The sequence below is a fragment of the Budorcas taxicolor genome, chromosome 17, assembly GCF_023091745.1.
Source record: "Budorcas taxicolor isolate Tak-1 chromosome 17, Takin1.1, whole genome shotgun sequence".
NCBI lineage: Eukaryota > Metazoa > Chordata > Mammalia > Artiodactyla > Bovidae > Budorcas > Budorcas taxicolor.
In genome coordinates, this window is record NC_068926.1 from 17,259,252 (window position 1) to 17,281,550 (window position 22,299).

The window sequence follows — 22,299 nt, forward strand, 5'->3', positions numbered from 1 at the left end:
CAGGACAGTGTATACTAAAATGATATGGGCTGGGGATACAGGTGGGTAATGGATAAGATCTGCTGTAGACACTCTGACTTATAACGTAGAATGTATTTCAGATCTGTGGAGCTGTCTCAAAATTCATACTGAATGTCCCAACTCTTTTTCCCCTTCCTAGACCTGAGGTCATATTAAATGTACCCAGTTCCCCCTGTCCTGAGATCTGCCGATAGAGCCGTGAAGACCAAGGAGCCTTATAAACTTGATTCACTTTCCTATTAGTCCAGAATCATTTCATACCAGTGTCTGTCACAACAAGTTGCTTGAAATTTATGGGTCCAGCCAAAGGATATGCAGTGTTTTTCATTTTGGAGCTTGGGCAATGAGAAGCTGTTTACTATCCACCAAGGTATATCATCAAGTTCTGTCACTTTTTATATGTTTTCTCAATATATTAATAATTGGTCTTTTAACTGACCGTAATAGTATTTGTTGAATTCGTAGTCCATGTCATCTCACCATAGGGAAAGCTCTGCGGGGACTCCCAGCGTCTAGAAACCAAAACTAATAAACTTTAATTGCTCTTACACAAGGGATTTTCCAATATGAACTTTTAATAAAGGAAACTTTCACTTCCATTTTCAGAAACTACTGAAAACAACTTTGGAGGATACTAGAAAGAAACTAGAGGTGAATCGATAAAGTAATGAGGTCTTTACTAATTATGCAATGAATTGAGAAGTCCAGGTCATTTCTACCAAACATGAAAAATTATGAAAAGATATGATTCATCTATATTTCTCTATTCTGTGTAACAGTTCAGAAAATAAATATCTGGAAGTTCAATAGATCCAAGATAATATGATAGTTTTTCAATTGTAAGTTCTGGCCGTGCATTTTTAAAAATAGTCTAGTGAGGTATAATTGATGTGACTTTTCCCAGTAGTTCACAGCAGAGCAAAACACAAATCCATGTTTGTGTTGATTATGTGACAGTTTCAAACTAAAAATTATCCAATTTTCATTTTTCACTACTTTTTAAGAGAACAACATGAGTTGGGCCATTAATTGCTAATTGTTAACCCAGGTATATTCACTTTTTCCTTCAAAGATTAATTTTTTTTTAAATTTAAATGCTGTAGTTTCCTTTCATTGACGATTGTGAGGTGGAAAGTTCATCCTTTCATGTTGCATAAATGGGAATTTGCTCAGCATGGGCCTCATGGCCCTCAGCTGTTTCGAGGGGTCCATGTAGTATTCAGGTGCTCTAGGTTGTCCAGAAGCCCATCCTTTGTTTCTGGGCCTCGAACCAAGGTTGGTGTGTTCCTTTTCATGCCTACTTAGTTCCTCTGGTCTAAGTGCAACTATCTGGAATGTTTAAAATAATTATTTGATATATGGTATTCATGATAATAATAGCTAGTAATATTTATTAAACACTATACTCTGGATTCTTTATACGCATTATCTCATTTAATTCTCACTCAACCATTTGGATTTGGTACATTTACTATTAGAATCTTGGAGAAAGCCTGAAGCTTGAAGATTTAGTAAATCTTCCAAGGTCACCCAGCTAGGAGTTACAGTAAATGATTCTGCTAGTTAATTCCATTGATTAGATTGCTAGGAAGAGATAATGCTAGGGAGTTTTGATCTCTTGTAATCTCTCCTGCAATTCCATTATTCTGCTCCTTAATGAGACTTATACGTATATTGGTTTTTGTCCAAACTAAAATTAGAACTTAAAACATTTTATATGTAAACAGAAGGTTCTCTCAGCATTATCACTGGTTCCAATAAAAATTGAATTATTGTATAAGTCAATTTGGTATTCTACAATTTATTTTATGTCAGCGTGGACTCTGTCATTTTTAACTGTTTAAAATTCTCACAAAAACTAGAAGTAACTTATTCTTGAGTCTGATGTGCTGACTGTTCTACAAAAATACTTACACGTGGGCTATAAATAAAATACCTTATTTTATATTCATCACTCCTCCTACAATTATTACAAATTCACAGAAAATTCTGCACACTTTTAAATTAGGGGAAAATATGAAGATTTTAAAAATGCGAGCCATTGATCATCTCAGATGTAGCTGAGGAACCAACGTCAGTGAGTTCATTAATAGAGCTTTTCCAAAGAAAATAAAGTTGGCTGTCGTTAGCATCTCCTTTAAAGATCTTTTTTTTACTTCATAAAAGTTAGTTGTTATGGAGTCCCTCTAAGTGTAATGACAAATCTCCACTTAGGGTATCTGGTGCATAATTAAAGTGCACTTTAGAATTAAATGGAAAAAAAAAAAAGCAGACTCACAGATGGAACAAATTCGTGATTACCCATGGGGAGAGGGAAGGGAGGAGGGGCAGTACGGGGGTGGGGGAGTTGGTACGGAGAGTGTTACTATGTGATTATATGAAATCGTGTGTGTGAAACTTCAAAAATTGTTAAGGTCTATAAAATTAAAGAATCATTCAAAAAAGAAAGAGTACCTGGTCCATATGACTGGTATATGTTAATTCATAAATTATGATCTTGGCTTCATTAAAAAAAAATAAAGTGCAGTTTAGTAACTCCCAGCATTTGACATATTTCAGGTTGTTAGCAAAGCATTAGGAAGTACAAATGACCAGTTTCTACTCAACTACTTTGATGAACCTTTGCTGTTTTTAACTGAGAGGGCTTCTGAGAAGTCATGTCAGCTAGTTTCCACTATAGGTTATCACTTTGGTTCCTGAATAATCAATTTCTATACTCCTAAAGTTGTCCTACTGTGGATTGTTTTTATCCCTGAAAACTAATTTTTATTGTCCAGATTAAGACTTGTCCAGACAACATCTTTCCCATTCCCAGCAAGTGTAGAATACACAGGTTTCAGGAAGGATACATGGGTTTGAGGATATATTTGGCAGTAGTAAGACAATCAGTTCAGTTCAGTTGCTCAGTCATGTCTGACTCTTTGTGACCCCATGGACTGCAGCACGCCAGGCTTCCCTGTCCATCACCACCTCCCTGAGCTTGCTCAAACTCATGTCCATCGAGTCAGTGATGCCATCCAACCATCTCATCCTCTGTTGTCCCCTTCTTCTCCCACCTTCAATCTTTCCCAGCATCCGGGTCTTTTCCAATGAGAAAGACAATAATGACATTAATAAAACCTACCATCTGTATTGTGGTTTTTTATGGCAGGTCGTGTGCTAATGTTCTTCACTATAAATTACCTCCTTTAATAAATGGACAGGATATTTCCCTGTGTATTTTTTTCTCAGTGATCCTGCAGTAATATTGCTAATAGAGAATGAGGGTGGAAAAGAGCATATAGGAGGCATGAGGAGAGATATTAAAGATACGAGAGGAGGGCATGGCAACCCACTCCAGTATTCTTGCCTGAAGAACCCCTTGGGCAGAGGAGCCTGGCGGGCTACAGTCCACAGTGTCACAAAAAGTCAGACACGACTGAAGCATGTAAAGATATGAGTTCATAAAGATATGAGCATGTAAACATAAAGATATAAGGTCATCACTTAGACAAAGGGAAAGCAGATTCAGAATAGAGTAGACTGGATGTTCTGCATTATGCTGAGTGAAAAAACTAAGCCAAAAGCCAATCTCAAAATGGTTACATACTGCATGATTCCATTCATATAACGTTCTAGCAATGACAAAATTACAGAGAGGGAGAACAGATAAGTGGACATCAGGGGTTTGGGAAGGAGAAGGTGAGGGGGAGGGGTTCATTTGAGAAGAGGGATCATAAATTTAAAGTGAAAACAGATGACTGATGAGATTTTTCTCTTAGCTGTGTTCCCATGAAGTGAAGGCATAGAAAAAAGCAAATTTTGTAGGGCACTTTCTATGGAGAAATGGAAGAGCAAGGGGGTTAAGAGTATTTTTAGAGGAGTTCTTATAATTATGGGCCATGTGATCTAGGTGGTGAGAACAGAAGGGAGGCCAGGAGGAAGCTGATGGGTAGTAAAAAAAATTAGCATCTTTGAGATCAGCTTTAATCTCAAAGAGAGATAATTGGCTATCAGTTCAGTTCAGTCGCTCAGTTATGTCTGACTCTTTGCGACCCCATGAATCGCAGCACACCAGGCCTCCCTGTCCATCACCAACTCCAGAGTTCACTCAGACTCACGTCCATCGAGTCTGTGATGCCATCCAGCCATCTCATCCTCTGTCGTCCCCTTCTCCTCCTGCCCCCAATCCCTCCCAGCATCAGAGTCTTTTCCAATGAGTCAACTCTTCGCATGAGGTAGCCAAAGTACCAGAGTTTCAGCTTTAGCATCAGTCCTTCCAAAGAACACCCAGGACTGATCTCCTTTAGAATGGACTGGGTTGGATCTCCTTGCAGTCCAAGGGACTCTCAAGAGTCTTCTCCAACACCACAGTTCAAAAACATCAATTCTTCAGCACTCAGCCTTCTTCACAGCCCAACTCTCACATCCATACATGACCCCTGGAAAAACCATAGCCTTGACTAGACGGACCTTTGTTGGCAAAGTAATGTCTCTGCTTTTGAATATGCTATCTAGGTTGGTCATAACTTTCAAGGAATAAGCGTCTTTTAATTTCATGGCTGCAGTCACCATCTGCAGTGATTTTGGAGCCCCAAAAAATAAAGTTTGACACTGTTTCCACTGTTTCCCCATCTATTTCCCATGAAATGATGGGACCAGATGCCATGATCTTCGTTTTTTGAATGTTGAGCTTTAAGCCAGCTTTTTCACTCTCCTCTTTCACTTTCATCAAGAGGCTTTTTAGTTCCTCTTCACTTTCTGCTTTAAGGGTGGTGTCATCTACATATCTGAGGTTATTGATATTTCTCCCAGCAATCTTGATCCTAGCTTGTGCTTCTTCCAGCCCAGCATTTCTCATAATTGGCTATAACCCAATACAAAATAAAAAGTTAAAAAGAGAATGAGACCATGTTCCTTGACCATGATGCAACAATAACAATAATAATGATTACAAATGGGTAACTTTAAAAGTCACATATGTTTGGAAACTAAATGCGTAGTACTAAATAACCTTTTCCATTGGAGTGAAATCTGCTTCTTCAGATTTCAAAGTCATACAAATAAACTTTACTGTATAGTTTTCTTCATATAAGGCTAATGTTTATTAGGCTTATCCATAGATATTTTATGACTTAATAAAATCTATACACTGTTAAGTGTATAGATCACATTTTCCATTACATATTCTGGTTAAGTATTTCTCGTGTATAGGAACCTCCTAATTTTTGTATGCTGATCTCAAATCTTGTCTTTTACTGAATGTTCTTCTAATTTTAATAGCTAAATTATCTTGACATTTTAGGTGGTCATGTGATTCCCCCAAATAATGACAGTTTGCACTCTTCCTTTCCCGGACTTCCCACTCTAATTCCTGTTTCTTTGTGCCAAACATCTGCTTTAAACATTGGCTTGTGCCTGTGTGCATGCTAAGTTGCTTCAGTTGAGTCTGACTCTTTGTGCCCTCATGGACTCTAGCCCTCCAGGCTCCTCTGATCATGGAGTTCTCCAGGCAAGAATACTGGAGTGGCTTGCCATGCCCTCCAGAGGATCTTCCCAGCCTAGGAATGGAAACCATGTCTCAAGTCTCCTGCATTGGCAGGCAGGTTCTTTACCACTAGTGCCACCTGGGAAGACCTAAATATTGGCGCATCCTTGTCTTATTCATGATTTGAATTGAAAACGTCTAATGTTGTTTCTTCCATTTAATGTACTGTTTCTAGGAGATGCTTTGTATCACATTAAGTAAATTTCCTTGTATTTCTCTTAATAAGAATGAGAAATGGGTGCCATTCTCGACATATGGCTTCCTTCTCTAAGAAGCTGGCTGCTTGACATCTCTCCATGTGAAGTCAGAGAAAAGGGGAGATAAGATCTGGAGTGCACATACTCAGCCATTTATGGATATGACCTTGGAGTAGCAAACACCATCTCTACTCAACATCTCAGAGGCCAAATATTCATCATGTGGCCACATCTAGCTAGCTTCAAAGGAGGCTGCTGATGATTAATGCTTTTCACTCAACAGCCTGTGCCCATCTGAGACTCTAACACCATAGAAGTGCAAGACAGCAGATGCCGGAGGACAGATAGCTACACCAGATAACCATGTGTTGCACTCCTCTAATTTGTTAATGTACTGAAACGCATTCACACATTCTCTAATATTACATCACTCTCACCTTCCTAGGATAAACCTCTTGGATCATGAATATTTTTTTACTATATGATTGGAATCCATTTGTGAATACTTTTTTTTTTGCATCTGTGTTTGTTAAAAATAATTTTTATATTAATGCAGAGAGGGACTTCCTTGGTGGTCCAGTGGTTAAAAGTCTGCCCTTATAATGCAAGGGACACAGGTTTAATCCCTGGTCTGAAAACTAAGATGCCACATGCTGCAGAGCAGCTAAGCAGCAACCAGAGAGTCCATGCAACAAAAGATCCTACATGACACAATGCACACTGCCCTGAGACCCAGTGCAGCCGAACAGATGACAAACTTCAGTGCAGAAGATGGTAATGCTTCACATTTCTGTGGTACACTGCAGTTTTTGTAAGTCATTTCATGTACATTATCTCACTTGAGAATACATGATAATCGGAGCTGACTCTGTAAAAAATAATAATAAAGTAGATATTAAGTGTTAGATAATATCTACAAATAGAAACTGCAGGCTTCTCTTAGTATTGACTAAATTCTAAGGGACCATCCATGAAACTAAAATGAGAATGAGAGGAGAGAGAGGATACAGAGAATTGAAAAAGGATTTTTGCTTGCATGACTTCGGAGGGATTTTATCACTCTCCAAGATGTACGAGGAGGAATGGGACTGCCAGCTCTGTAAAATATCTGGCCCTCTGCTGGTTTTCTAAGCATTCTGTTGACAGAGTTTAAACAACCTGGTTTTGAATCCATACACAAAGAATTTCCCTGGCATTCAACATTCTTTGGCTTTTTGAACTTTTGATTCCTTACTTATCTGCATGGACCAAATTGTGTTGTGCTAAGTTGCTTTGGTCGTGTCCGGCTCTGTGCGACCCTAAGGACGGCAGCCCGCCAGGATCCTCTGTCCATCGGATTCTCCAGGCAAAAATACTGGAGTGCATTGCTATTTCCTTCTCCAAATTAGATGATGACAGTTGAGCCCACGCCCAGGAAAAGGAAGCACTAAAACTCTGGGCCGCTTCTGCTGTTTGTCTGGCAGCTGGGTCATCTGTGTCCTGGTCACGGGACAGAGCTGAAGAGCTTTTCCAGGATACACGATAATTACACAGCAGTGATCGCTCAAAAGTAGAGTGCCTTTGGGAGGAAAATAGATGGTAGGCTGACATCATTTGCAAAAAGAGGAGCTCTATATGACAATGACTGGGCATCAGAGTAAACATTTGCTGTTATTTAGTCGCTGCAGTTGTGTCTGACTCTTTGAGACCCCACGGACGATAGCCTTCAGGCTCCTCTCTCCATGGGATTTTCCTGGCAAGAATACTGGGGTGGGTTGCCATGCCCTCCTCCAGCCGATGAACTCCCATCTCCTGCTTGGCAGTTGGATTCTTTACCACTGAGCCACCTGGAAAGCCCCAGAGTAAACATAAATTTGCCCCAATAGCAGGGTCTCTTTGTAGATTTTACCCATATAAAATATGCTTTGTTAACTTCTCTCTCCTGAGACTCAGAGCCTCCTGGGTGTCACAGATTTGATACTTAGGGCAGCACTTACCTCTGAGGAGAGCTCAGCTGGGCTTTCAGCACTCTCTCCCCCATCACCCCTGCTTCTCCCTTTCTTCTCTCACCATGCCCCCCCACCCACCCCTGCCACACACATACATACCCTCAGAAGCAATTACACTCCAAGCTACCTGGAGAGAATCTTCCAGCTTCTCTGGAACACTGGCTGCATCTTCCAAAATGAAGCAAAGATCTGGGAATTTTCTGGAAACCCTTTTGGTGCACATGTCTCATTTGAACAGATTAGGTCCTCTAGCAGATTTTGTGCACCGATCAGACTGCTCAAATAATTCACAAGTCCACTTTGTGCCATTTTTAGACACCCTAAATGCCAAAATTCTTAATGACTGTTTCTATTGGTATAAATGGATACCTTCTGTGTCTCTTTTTACCATGTACAGTAAGTAGCCTAAAGTACAGGGAGAAATATCTCAGAATCCCATCTGTTTTCTACCAACATTAGCCCTAGAAATTCATTATAAATATTGAAAATGAACAAGGTCGGGGTCCACATGAAAAGAACCACGCCGTTTCCATTTTCAGTCTTTTCAAGCAGATATCATATATCATGAAGTGCGGCAGTGGGATGAGCAACACAGGTAGTGCAACTGAGCACTTAAGTTTAAAATAAGTGCTTTAAAATAGCAAATTATACCTTCCAGGAAAAAAAAGATGTTTCCTTCTGTCCTGAAAGTGGGTGATGGGTAATTTAAAACTCTTCAGATATCCAAAATTTGGTTACCTATTTTTAACATGCTGAACTGAAGTTTGAAAAAAACCTGTCCAGTTTCAAAGCCCAATTTTTCACTATCAGGCTCTGTGATCTCTCTCTTTTTTATAAGTGGTCTCTTAATATAAATAGATAATAGGAATATTGTAAGGAGGGAAATTACTAAGTAAAGAGGCTACCAAATAGTAAATATGTTGAAAGCTCCACAGCTAAAAGAGCCTGGTATTAGGTCAGCAAAAGATAGATCCACCTTACAATAAAAAAAAAAAAAAATCCAAAAATAGACCCCAGTATGTCTGAGAATTTAGGAAACAAACAAATTGCATCCTATCTGTCTCTTCCCTGCCCATGACATTAAATGTGGTGTTGTTATTGAACAACATTCAGATTGCTCAAGATTTAAATGTAAAAAGTAGAACTACATTTAAAGTATAGCTGAAAGAAATTTTAGATGAATATTTCTATCATCCTTGGTGAAGAAGAGCTTCCTACACAAAGAATTAAAACTAGAAGTCATTAAGGAATATATTGATGAAATTTGACTCCTAAAAAGAGTGAAATTGGTCTAAGTCTGAGCATGAAAGTGAAGTCGCTCAGTCGTGTCTGACTCTTTGCGACCCCGTGGACTGTAGCCCACCAGGCTCCTCTGTCCATGGGATTCTACAGGCAAGAATACTGGAGTGGGTTGCCATTTCCTTCTCCAGGGAAGTCTGAGCATACATTAGTGCTAAGTCGACTCTGGGCTGTAGCCTGCCAGGCTCCTCTGTCCATGGGATTCTCCAGAGTCTGAGCATACAAAGTTTTATATAAATAACCCCAAGACCTCATCTCCAAAAAGAAAAACAGTCCATTCTGGAACCTTGAATAGACTCACTTAAAAAATATAAAGTAAAAAAAAAAAAAAAAATCAAGTGAAAACGTATGATCTATCACTGATTAAACATCTACAATGTGGCTATAGTACTGGGATGAACTTCACCAGGCCAGATTAGTCCAGTGTGCAAAGAAGATCATATTTCTATAGAGCCAAAACCTGCCAGAAGCTCTAATTCCGCACAGAGCCTCAGACCACATACAGCCATTAGCCAAAGTAAACATGACGAGAGGATGAGCATCAGGACTGTCAGTAAATTCTGCAAAGTTGGAATCTAAGCCATTGATCTCAGTAATTCCCAGAAAGAACGGCCAAATCTAAACACTGTGTAGTTTTGTGATTTTCACAGTTGAGCCAGTGCAAAGGTTTTAGGAATTTAAAAAATCACATAATTTATGTCTCATACATAGATACCTTTTTATCTAGCTAGCTTTTAAAAGTATTCATTTGGCCTAAGTGAAATACCATCAAGGAATTTAGGATGGAAAAACTGCCTAGAGATCAAGGTCAAGGGAAAGCCCTAAATAGCTTCTAAGAAACTTGCAACACCCTGAACAAATATAATCTGGTAATTCTGTCTCACTGACTGACCTCAGTGCATGGATAAGGCCAGCTTTAAGCAGCTGAAGGGGTGTTTAATCCTGTCCAGAACCTACATCCTAATCGCAGGTTTGCAGTTTAATTTGTAGTGGCCTCAAGTAATAGGGCATTTCCATGTGGAAACGGGGCCCATGAAGAACATTGTAGGATGGATTGGAGTTGAGGTGCTCCCTGAAAACTAGCCTAGGGATTGTTATTCTCATCTGAGCATCAGCCACTAGGGGCATGTTGAATTGGCTCATTTGGAGCTGATACCATTATTTTTACCAAAGACCCCTTACAGAGGCCTCTGAACTCCTCTGAACTCGGAGGCTGTGCCTCCGAGTGTCATGAGGAGAAGGGAAAACACCCAGATATCTCAGACTGAAGAAGGGTACCACTTTTGCTTCAAACTGTCCAAGAAACAGGGGCTCCGCAGTAGCAGTATTTGAGAGTGGAGATGAAACCATCCTGGAATGATCTGTAGTTTCTCTCCTCTCTTTGCTTGGCATGAGGTTACACAAGCTGTTTACATTGAATTAGGTAAAATAAGCAGAAGATAATTCTGAGATTGTTATTTTATGTTGACAGGTCATATTAGAGCTTGTTAAGAAAACTTCTTTAGCAGAAACAAATTCACAGATAGAGAAAACACACTTGTGGTTATCAAAGGGGAGACAGAAGTGGGCAGGGACAAATTAGGGGTATGGGATTAACTAATTATTATGTATAAAATAGGTAAACAACAAAGACATATAGTGCAACACAGGGAATTATAGCCATTATCTTGTTAATAACTCACAATGGAATATAAGCTACAAAAATTCTAACTCACTATGCTATGTACCTAAAATTAATAATATTACAAATCAACTATACTTTATTAAAAAGAAAAATCTGCTTTGTGATTGCTTTGGATGTTGTAGGAGAAGCCTGTCTTGGAAATGATTAATAGAAGTCTGAAACTGAATGCTCCTAGTGTCTGGGAAGAAGAGAACTCACAGACAGATGGTGTAAAATTGGGTATTTTATCCTTTGCCATGGGGCACAAAGTACCTTTTCCCCTCTGTGGAGGGATTGTGAAATGCAGCATAGAACTATAAACTGGGCTGGTTGGGAGGGTCCATCTTTCCTAGACCAGGGCCAACAACACTTTGGGGACCTAGGAAGGAGCAGGATCATAACCTCACTGGTACCAAAAACATGAGTGTTTTTTTAGGTTCTTTTCTCATATATAAGACAGCAGCATCCCACAGTAGCTGAAGAAAGGAAAATTCACCTCCATTTCTGGCTGTTAGATCTGAGAAATAGGCCTGGCTTTTTGGTCCGGCACAGACTCACTGAAAGAAGTACCATCGTTTGGTGCGTGTTATTTTGTTCAGACACTTCCCTGTGATCTTCTCTTTCATCCCCTTACCACTTGTTGTCCTCTCACAACAGGTGTCGAAGACATTGTGGCAATAATGATTCCTGAGCCCAAAGGGAAGGAGATAGTAAGCCTGCTGGAGAGAAACATCACTGTGACCATGTACATCACCATCGGGACCCGGAACTTGCAGAAATATGTGAGCCGCACCTCGGTCGTGTTTGTGTCCATCTCCTTCATCGTCCTCATGATCATTTCCCTTGCCTGGCTGGTCTTCTACTATATCCAGAGGTTTCGATATGCAAATGCCAGGGACAGGAACCAGGTGAGTAGAAGAAAGTTATACAAGAAAAAAACTTAAAAATTATTACCAAAGTGAGACATTATTGTGTAAACTTTGGAGATCACAGAAAATGCCATGACCAAAACCAAAGTTACCTGCAATGCCCCTACTCAAGATAAACACTGTTAACATTTGCTGCAGAGGTTTTCAGGTCTTTTCCAGGTACATATTTTAATGTCTTGCTAACATTGTTCTGTAACATGGAAATACTTTTTCCCATGTTCCTATTGCTCATTTGTGGGACAGCTATTTACTATTTAGACAGTGGCTCAGTTAGTGAAGAATCAGTCTACAGTGCAGAAGACCCGGGTTCGATCCCTCAGTCGGGAAGACCCCTGGAGAAGGAAATGGCAACCCACTCCAGTATTCTTGCCTGGGAAATCCCATGGACAGAGGAGCCTGGCTGGCTGTAGTCTATGGGGTCGCAATGACTTGCCAACTAAACCACCAGACACAAATAAAGGGGGGTAGAGGACAGGAGCTAAGATTATGCTAATTGTATCAATATAAGGTAGAAAGAGCCAGAAATTCCTCCTTGAGAACAGAAAGAAACAAAAATATATAAATAAAAGAAATTTTGAAAGCAATAAATTTTGGAACAGGTAAAGCATACTCTTAGGATAAAATGCAAAAGCTATAACCCAGGTCTCCCACATCACAGGCAGATTCTTTGACATTTGAGCTACCTGGGAAGCCCGACATGGTATACAATGAAAAGTAACTGAGGACTTGTCTGTCCCTCAGTGATGCAGTTTTTCTCTCTGGAATATCTTCTCACCCAAGGAATTTTTTATGTGCTTACAAACACCTGTGTGTATGTATTTAAACCAGTAAGAGCACATATAAATCTATACCAATATTTATCACTCCATCCTAGATATTAATTCCCATCAAAACTCAATCCAAGCTGTCTTCTCATTTCTAATGACTGTATAGGCAGACTTTGGAGATACTGTGGGTTTGCTCCCTGACCACTGCAATGAAGCAAATATCTCAGTAAAGCGAGTCGACAGGAATTTTTTGGTTTCCCAATGCACATAAAATTATGTTTACATTATACTGTAGTCATAACATTATATCCAAAAAAGTGTACATACCTTAATTTTAAATACTGCCGAAAATGCTAACCATTATCTGAATCTTCAGCACATCATGATCTTTTTGCAATAATAACATCAAAGATCACTGACCACATATCACCATGGCAAATACAGTAATAATAAACGTTTGCAGTATTGTGAGAATTTCCAAGATATGACACAGAGATACAAAGAGCAAATGCCGTCAGAAAAATGGCACCGATAGACTTGCTCAATGCAGGGTTGCCACAAGCCCTCAATTTATAAAATACACATCTGTGAAGCACAGTAAAAAGAGGTATGCCTGTATAATGTTTTATTTTCTGCATATACTACATTTATTTGCTGCTGCTGCTGCTGCTAAGTCGCTTCAGTCGTATCCAACTCTGTGCGACCCCATAGACGGCAGCCCACCAGGCTCCCCCATCCCTGGGATTCGCCAGGCAAGAACACTGGAGTGGGTTGCCATTGCCTTCTCCAGTTACATTTATTTAGCCAGCTCCTATCAATGAATGTGTTTTCCCTTACCAAAAAACAAAACTGAGCACACACACACACATGTACGTGTGACACAGCGTGTTTGTGAGTGTGTCTGTGTGGTAAATTCTGAAAGTTTTATAGCTAGGGCAATGGTATGTGTATTTTACATTATAATGTGCTGTGCTTAGTCACTCAGTCCTGTCCGACTCTGCAACCCCGTGGACTGTAGCCCATCAGGCTCCTCTGTCCATGGAATTCTCCAGGCAAGAATACTGCAGTGGGTTGCCATTCCCTTCTCCAGGGGATCTTCCCAACCCAGGGATCCTCCTGCCAATGAAGGAGATGCGGGTTTGATCCCAGGGTCAGGAAGATCCCCTGGAGAAGAAATGACAAGCCATTTCAGTATTTTTGCCTGAAAAATCCCATAGACAAGGAGCCTGGCAAGCTATAGTGCATGGGGTCACAAAGAGTCAGGCATGGCTTAATGACTAAACAACAAATACTAATATATACAACAGTATACTAATAACAAGCACTGTTTCCAGTATCCTCACCATATAAATGTTACGGCTTTTTTCGTTGTTTGTGATTTAATAAGATAAAAATGGTATCACATGTTTCTGATCGCAAGTTCCATTAAATAGAAAAAGTTAGTTTTTTTCCTATGAAGTATCTGCTTATATTATTAGATCACTTTTTGGTTGAGTTGTTGGTCACATTGACTGATGTGTATAAGCTCTTTACTGGTCAGAGTAGTTAACTCTTTGTGGGACTGCTGCAGATTCCATGTTTTTCCTCTAAACTTATCATTGTCTCTGATGTATCTTTGGGGTTTGGGGCCATGCAGAAATTTGGGGGTATTACATAACTGAATCTACCAATTTTTTATAGCTCCCAAGTTTTATATCATAAGATCTTCCATAGTCCAAGATTATAGAAAAACAGTATTTCATCCACTGCCTTTTTTTCACTTTCACAATTAAAACTCCAGTCTACAGAGAACTTCTTTTGACTTAAAGAATCAAGTACAGAGCCAACATTTTTTTTTTCAGATTGCCTACTGGATTTTGTAACTGGTGTTTGTTGAATAATTAATCTTTTCCTTCTCATATGCAGAACCTCCCCCATTTAGCATATATTAAAGCTCCATATGTATTTGGTTCTGTTTCTATGCTCTATAAAATGTAGCTTTAATCTGTCTTTTCACATTCTGATACCATACTCTTTTGAATATTTTAGCACCATACTATGCCTCATATCTGTTCATGTTAATCTTCTTTCATTGCTCTGTCTTTGCTTTTTTCATGTGTATCTTTGTATGAATTTAGAATCACTTTAAGCTAGTTTTTTGTCTCCCGCATTGTAGGAAGACGCTTTACCATCTGAGCCACCAGGGAAGTCCAGAGTAATTTAGGAATCTATAACCTAATGATGTTGAATCTTCTTATCTAAGAATGATATATGTTTTCCTTTTATTTAACTATTCTTTTTATTCCCAATAGCATTTTAAATATCCTCATTTAATCTTGCACATAAGAAATGTTTATTCCTAGTTCAGTGTGTTACAATTATAAATGAAATCTTTTTAATATGGGAAGGTTTTTGATTTTTGTTTATTTTGCACATTACTATAATTTAGTAATTTATGTATTCAGTAATTTATTATTTAAAATTTTATTATCTTAATAGTGATATATGCAGTATATATTAAATCAGGCATGTTATATGAGCTCTCAATATATCTACATACATAATCTTCTTAATAACCTTATAGTAGATAATTTTATTGTCCCCATTTTACAGAAAGGAAACAGAAAGTTTAAATAACTAGCCCAAGGCCACACAGCTAGTTATTATTTAATAGAGACAGCAATTGAACCAATATCACAGCTTCAGAACGCATGCTCTTAACCAGTACATTATAGTATTTGTAATTGTTTGAATTAGTCTACCAGGATTACACTAATAATATGCAGTCAATGATAATATATTACTTCTTTCAAATTTTCAACCTCCTTTTTTCTTCTGTTATCTAACTTCACTGACTTGTGTCTCTAGAACCAACTAAAGTAATAGTGGTAATAGTGAGCATACTACTCTTCATTCAGTATTTATGGGAGCATTCTGAGTTTAATGGATTGTTTTTATCATTTCTCAATTTTATTATTTCCCCATGCAGTCTTCTAGGTCGAGATATATATTTAACATGTTATGCAAATGTAAGGAGAAGGCAATGGCACCCCACTCCTGTACTTTTGCCTGGAAAATCCCATGGATGGGGGAGCCTGATAGGCTGCAGTCCATGGGGTCACTAAGAGTCAGACATGACTGAATGACTTCACTTTCACTTTTCACTTTCATGCATTGGAGAAGGAAATGGCAACCCACTCCAGTGTTCTTCCCTGGAGAATCCCAGGGACGGGGGAGCCTGGTGGGTTGCCGTCTATGGGGTCGCACAAAGTTGGACACGACTGAAGTGACTTAGCAGCAGTAGCAGCAGCAGCAAATGTAAACATAGTCCTATTTTATTCAGTTTTAATCAGGAATGTATTTTTAATTTTAACAAATGCCTTTCAACAGCAATAGTTCTGACTTTTCTCTTTTGATCTATTAATAGTAGTTTAAATTAATGGATTTCCAAATATTGAGCCGTCTTGAATTTCCAGTACATAACTAATCTTCTAATGTGTGCTGAATTGTTTTGTTCATACCTTACTTAGTACATTATTTACTTTTTGCCTTGATATTCACATGTGAAATTTGCCTGTAGTTTACTTTTTTTTTCAGTGTTGCCCCAAAGTTGTTTTTTTTTTTAATTTTTATTTTTACTTTATTTTGCTTTACAATACTGTATTGGTTTTGCCATGCATTGACATGAATCAGCCACAGGTGTACATGAGTTCCCAATATTGAACCCCCCTCCCACCCCGTATCATCTCTCTGGATCATCCACGTGCACCAGCCCCAAGCATCTTGTATCCTGTATGGAACATAGACTTGCAATTCATTTCTTACCTGATAGTATCAATGCCATTCTCCCAAATCATCCCACCCTCTCCCTCTCCCACAGTCTAAAAGTCCGTTCTATACATCTGTGTCTCTTTTGCTGTCTCGCATAGAGGGTTATCATTACCATCTTTCTAAATTCCATATATATGTGTTAGAATAGTGTATTGGTGTTTTTCTTTCTGGCTTACTTCACTCTGTATAATAGGCTCCAGTTTCATCCACCTCATTAGAACTGACTCAAACGTATTCTTTTTAATGGCTGAGTAATACTCCATTGTGTATATGTACCACAGCTTTCTTATCCATTCATCTGCCAGTGGACATCTAGGTTGTTTCCATGTCCTGGCTATTATAAACAGTGCTTCGATGAACATTGGGGTACATGTGTCTCTTCCAATTCTGGTTTCCTCGGTGTGTATGCCCAGCAGTGGGATTGCTGGGTCATAAGGCAGTTCTATTTCCAGTTTTTTAAGGAATCTCCACACTGTTCTCCATAGTGGCTGTACTAGTTTGCATTCCCACCAACAGTGTAAGAGGGTTCCCTTTTCTCCACACCCTCTCCAGCATTTATTGCTTGCAGACTTTTGGATCGCAGCCATTCTGACTGGTGTGAAATGGTACCTCATTGTGGTTTTGATTTGCATTTCTCTGATAATGAGTGCTGTTGAGCATCTTTTCATGTGTTTGTTAGCCATCTGTATGTCTTCTTTGGAGAAATGTCTATTTAGTTCTTTGGCCCATTTTTTGAGTGGGTCGTTTATTTTTCTGGAATTGAGCTATAGGAGTTGCTTGTATATTTTTGAGATTAGTTGTTTGTCAGTTGCTTCATTTGCTATTATTTTCTCCCATTCAGAAGGCTGTCTTTTCACCTTGCTTATATTTTCCTTTGTTGTGCAGAAGCTTTTAATTTTAATTAGATCCCATTTGTTTATTTTTGCTTTTATTTCCAGTATTCTGGGAGGTGGGAGGATCCTGCTGTGATTTATGTCAGAGAGTGTTTTGCCTATGTTCTCCTCTAGGAGTTTTATAGTTTCTGGTCTTACATTTAGATCTTTAATCCATTTTGAGTTTATTTTTGTGTATGGTGTTAGAAAGTGATCCAGTTTCATTATTTTACAAGTGGTTGATCAGTTTTCCCAGCACCACTTGTTAAAGAGATTGTCTTTACTCCATTGTATATTCTTGCCTTCTTTGTCGAAGACAAGGTGTCCATAGGTGTGTGGATCTGTCTCTGGGCTTTCTATTTTGTTCCATTGATCTATATTTCTGTCTTTGTGCTAGTACCATACTGTCTTGATGACTGTAGCCTTGTAATAGAGCCTGAAGTCAGGCAGGTTGATTCCTCCAGTTCCATTCTTCTTTCTCAAGATTGCTTTGGCTATTCGAGGTTTTTTTGTATTTCCATACAAATTGTTAAATTATTTGTTCTAGCTCTGTGAAAAATATTGCTGGTAGCTTGATAGGGATTGCATTGAATCTGTAGATTGCTTTGGGTAGTATACTCATTTTCACTATAGTGATTCTTCCAATCCATGAACATGGTATATTTCTCCATCTATTAGTGTCCTCTTTGATTTCTTTCATCAATGTTTTTTAATTTTCTATATATAGCTATTTAGTTTCTTTAGGTAGATATATTCCTAAGTATTTTATTCTTTTCATTGCAATGGTGAATGGAATTGTTTCCTTAATTTCTTTTTCTACTTTCTCATTATTAGTGTACAGGAATGCAAGGGATTTCTGTGTGTTGATTTTATATCCTGCAACTTTACTATATTCATTGATGAGCTCTAGTAATTTTCTGGTGGAGTCTTTAGGGTTTTCTATGTAGAGGATCATGTCATCTGCAAACAGTGAGAGTTTTACTTCTTCTTTTCCAATTTGGATTCCTTTTATTTCTTTTTCTGCTCTGATTGCTATGGCCAAAACTTCCAGAACTATGTTGAATAGTAGCAGTGAAAGTGGGCACCCTTGTCTTGTTCTTGACTTTAGGGGAAATGCTTTCAATTTTTCACCATTGAAGATAACGTATTTATTATGTTGAGGTATGTTCCTTCTATTCCTGCTTTCTGGAGAGTTTTTAGCATAAATGGATGTTGAATTTTGTCAAAGGCTTTCTCTGTATCTATTGAGATAATCATATGGCTTTTATTTTTCAATTTGTTAATGTGGTGAATTACATAGATTGATTTGTGGATATTGAAGAATCCTTGCATCCCTGGGATAAAGCCCACTTGGTCATGGTGTATGATCTTTTTAATGTGTTGTTGGATTCTGATTGCTAGAATTTTGTTAAGGATTTTTGCATCTATGTTCATCAGTGATATTGGCCTGTAGTTTTCTTTTTTTGTGGCATCTTTGTCAGGTTTTGGTATTAGGGCGATGGTGGCCTCATAGAATGAGTATGGAAGTTTACCGTCCTCTGCAATTTTCTGGAAGAGTTTAAATTTGTCTTTATGTGTTTATTTCTGAGACTGCTGGATCTTTGTTGCCTGTGTGGACTTTCTCTGGTTATAGTTAGTTGGGCGCTCCTCTTTGTTGCAGTACTCTCACTGCAGGCTTCTCATTATGGTGGCTTCTCTTGTTGTAGAGCACAGCTCTAGGAGCACCGCTTCAGTAGTTGCAGCAGGCAAGCTCAATAGTTGCAACTCATGGGTTCTAGAGCACTGGCTTAGTATTTGTGATGTCCGGGCTTAGCTGCTCTGTGGCATAAGGGATCTTTCCGGACCAGGGATCGAACCCATGTGCCCTGCATTGGCAGGCGGATTCTTATCTGCTGCACCACCAGAGAAGTCATGGTTTACATTTTGTCATGTTTAGGCAAGAGTGCTACTGGTTTTTTAAGAAGAATTTGGAGATTTTGTTCCATTTTCTTTAGTTGGGTTGTAGTGTCCAACATGGCAGTCACTAATCATGTGTGACTATTTAAATTTAAATTAATAGTAATAAAATTAAATTTAAAATTGTGTTCCTCAATCATACTAGCTACATTTCCAGTCACTTCTGGATGGCAGGGCATAGATAGGACATTTTTATCATCATGGAAAGTCCTGTAGGGTGGCCTGATTCTAGAACATTTTAAAGAGTGTTGGAAGTAGGTTAAAAGCATCTGCCTGCAGTGCTGGAGACCCAGGTTTGATCCCTGGGTTGAGGAGATCCCCTGGAGAAGGAAATGGCAACCCACTCCAGTATTCTTGCCTGGAGAATCCCATGGATGGAAGATCCTGGCGGGCTACAGTCCATGGGGCCGCAAAGAGTCAGACACGACTAAGCAACATCACTTCACTTCACTTAATGTATTATAGGGCTTCCATGATAGTTGGTAAAGAATCCGCCTGCAATGCAGGAGACCCCAGTTCAATTCCTGGGTGGGGAAGATCCCCTGGACAAGAGATAGACTACCCACTACAGTATTCTTGGGCTTCCCTTGTGGCTCAACCAGTAAAGAATCCACCTGCAATGCAGGAGACCTGGGTTCAATCCCTGGGTTGGGAAGGTCCAACTGGAAAACGGAAAAGCTACCCACTCCAGTATTCTGGCCTGGAGTATTCCATGAACTGTATAGGCCATGGGGTCGCAAAGAGTTGGACACAACTGAACAACTTTCACTTCACTAACGTGTTTTAGATTTTTTAGTAAGCCAATAAATTCAAAGTTGTTTTAGGAGGACAACTCTTTGACTTTCTATTTATTTTATGAAAACTCATCTGTTTAAATTTTCTATAGAATCTGGAACAATTTTTTAAACATTTTTATTGCTTTTTTTGACTCTCAAAATGATGCATGTTTGTTGTAAAAATTTGGCAATCAGAAAGATACAAAAAGAAAACAAATCACTCATCACCCTACTGACTTGTTAACAATTAAGAACATTACCTTCCAGACTTTAATTCCATATGTATACATATATTCAGTAAATTGTTGTCATATGTGTGTTATGTGTGCATGAGATACAGACACACGTTATACATATAAATTTGTGTGGTTTTTTTTATTAAATGGTGAGCATTTCCTCCATCATTAATATTTAAAACATGATTTTTAGTAGCTACATAGTAGTCGGGTTCTACCTCTTAACACAAGTGAGCAAGTTACTTTATGCTTTAGTTTTCTAAAGAGGAATATGCTTTCTTTTTTTAGTTATAGTGAGGATTAAATGGCTTACTGTGTCTTATATTTTAAGGTGCCTGAGCATAATTACTCACTTACAGAGCTCTCAATGAATGATATCATTATTACCATCATATAAATTCCATAACCATTACATACAGTTCGAACTTTGATACTTTTACTGAGTATTCTTGAATTTAAGTGGATGCATTACCAGTTAGACACAAGGCAGTGAAACTAGATATGGAACAAAAAAATAAGTTCAGTTCCACTGGTTCCTAAAGGTTACATTTGAAGAACCTGTACAAATATAAATCAGTTATCACAAAGATACTTAGCAGCTGATCCAACAATGATAGAGATGGTACCCCTATCTTTTTGAGTCTAGAGATAATCCAAGCAGTCTTTGAGAAATTGAGCCAAGGATGAAACTTTTAGTCTTGAATTAGCTGAGTAACTGTTTCCAATGCTAGTTCTCCTTGTGCAGGAAGATATAGATTGCATGTCTGTCTTGACATATGCAATTCTGTGACGTATGTGAAAAGTAAATTAAAATAGATGGCATGAAGTGGATGAGGTTTAAGTTTTTACTCTGTTCCCTTTTTATTAACTTTCCTTGAATTACAGGATGCTACCTTTGGTTTACTCAGTGAATTTGGATCATGCTGAAAGCACTATTTCTTGATCAAAATAGACATCATACTTTAGCCCTTTTATGAATGAAATAAGGATCTATAATTTCCCTAAGACAAATATTTCTCTTTTGATGGGGAGTGCTTCGTTCCAGTCATCAGAAAGTTACAGCTGTATAAGCTATAGCTTTAGTAAGCATCAGGTAACCTGAAGTCATTTATTTTTATTGAAGCATTATTGGCCCTTCCAGAAAGAGGAACTCTCAGGTTAGGTGTTGACTCACAGTCTAAACTGGACTACCAAAGGCGTTAATGTTACATTGGTGAAGTATCTAGCCATTCTGGTATGTAACTGAGAGACTGAACTTGAAGTAGCCAGAAGCACGCCTCAGTCTCTGCCTGGCTTGGTGCAGGTCACACTTAGAGGAAAGTCACCATCATCTTACATGATCATTAGCCCTTTCAGATCATTTCAGTGTAGCTTCCCATGGAATAAGATTTGCTAGATGTTCTTGATGGTGGTAATGTCACTGCAGCGCCTTTAAGATGATGACATGGAGGATTAGGGCCACAACTTAAAATGGAGAGGGAGACTTGACTGGTGTGGCGCATTTCCTAAAGAAACTGTTCCAAGATGGTGCTAGTGTGTGGTGATAGTTAAAGACAGAGCTTTGTAGTCAGGTGGGTCTGGACTGCAGTCTTTGCTCTGGCAGTTCCTAGTGGTGTGATCTTGTTTGGGTCCTTACCTTTCTGTGCCTAGATTTCCTCACGTGTAAACTGGGAATGACCATAGGTCATCCCCACAGGCTTGATGCAAGCACCCAGTGAAAAAATGCATGTAGGTTATCAGAGAGTTGTTAATAAGATTGCGTTTTTTTGGAATATAGAAAGGTTTATTGCAGGGCCAGTCAAGGAGAATGGGTGGCTCATGCTCAAAAGAAACCCCAACCTGGGTTGTCTTTAATGGGTAAAGCATCTCTTAGAAAACAGTATTTCCCTCCCAGATTTAAACAGGGCAGGTTCTTACATAACTCACATGTAGTTAAGTCTGGATAGGGGCTTTGTGTCCCAGGTGACACAGTTTGAAATAAAATGGAATTATTTTTCCAGAGTTACTGGGGAAAGGAGGACATATCAATAGACTACAGACAAAAAAACCCTGGCATTCTTGGAAAATACCTTCCCATGCAACAGTGTGCACACTGTTTTTAGAAAAAGGCAAAAATAAAAGTGTTCATTTAAAAGTAAGTGTTCACCACCCCCGCTTCAGACTCTTTGTCAACTTCCCTCCCTCTAGCTCTCCCCAGAGGAAACAAGCCTTAGCGCTTCCATTTCTATGCTTCCAGAAGTTTCTGTGTCTATAAATAA

General features: G+C 38.8%; 1 protein-coding gene across 4 annotated transcripts in view; it reads left to right on the top strand.

The window, feature by feature from the left end:
• Positions 1 to 22,299, top strand: part of RNF150 (ring finger protein 150) — a 281,398-nt gene that overhangs the window by 155,409 nt on the left and 103,690 nt on the right. For all 4 annotated transcript variants that reach the window (XR_008200795.1, XR_008200796.1, XR_008200797.1 and 1 more), the window contains exon 2: positions 11,353 to 11,603. Coding sequence is in view for 1 of the 4 variants with exons in the window: in XM_052654384.1 (XP_052510344.1) it covers positions 11,353 to 11,603 (251 nt within the window). In the remaining 3 variants the exon portion in view is untranslated. The remainder of the gene's footprint in view (positions 1 to 11,352; positions 11,604 to 22,299) is intronic.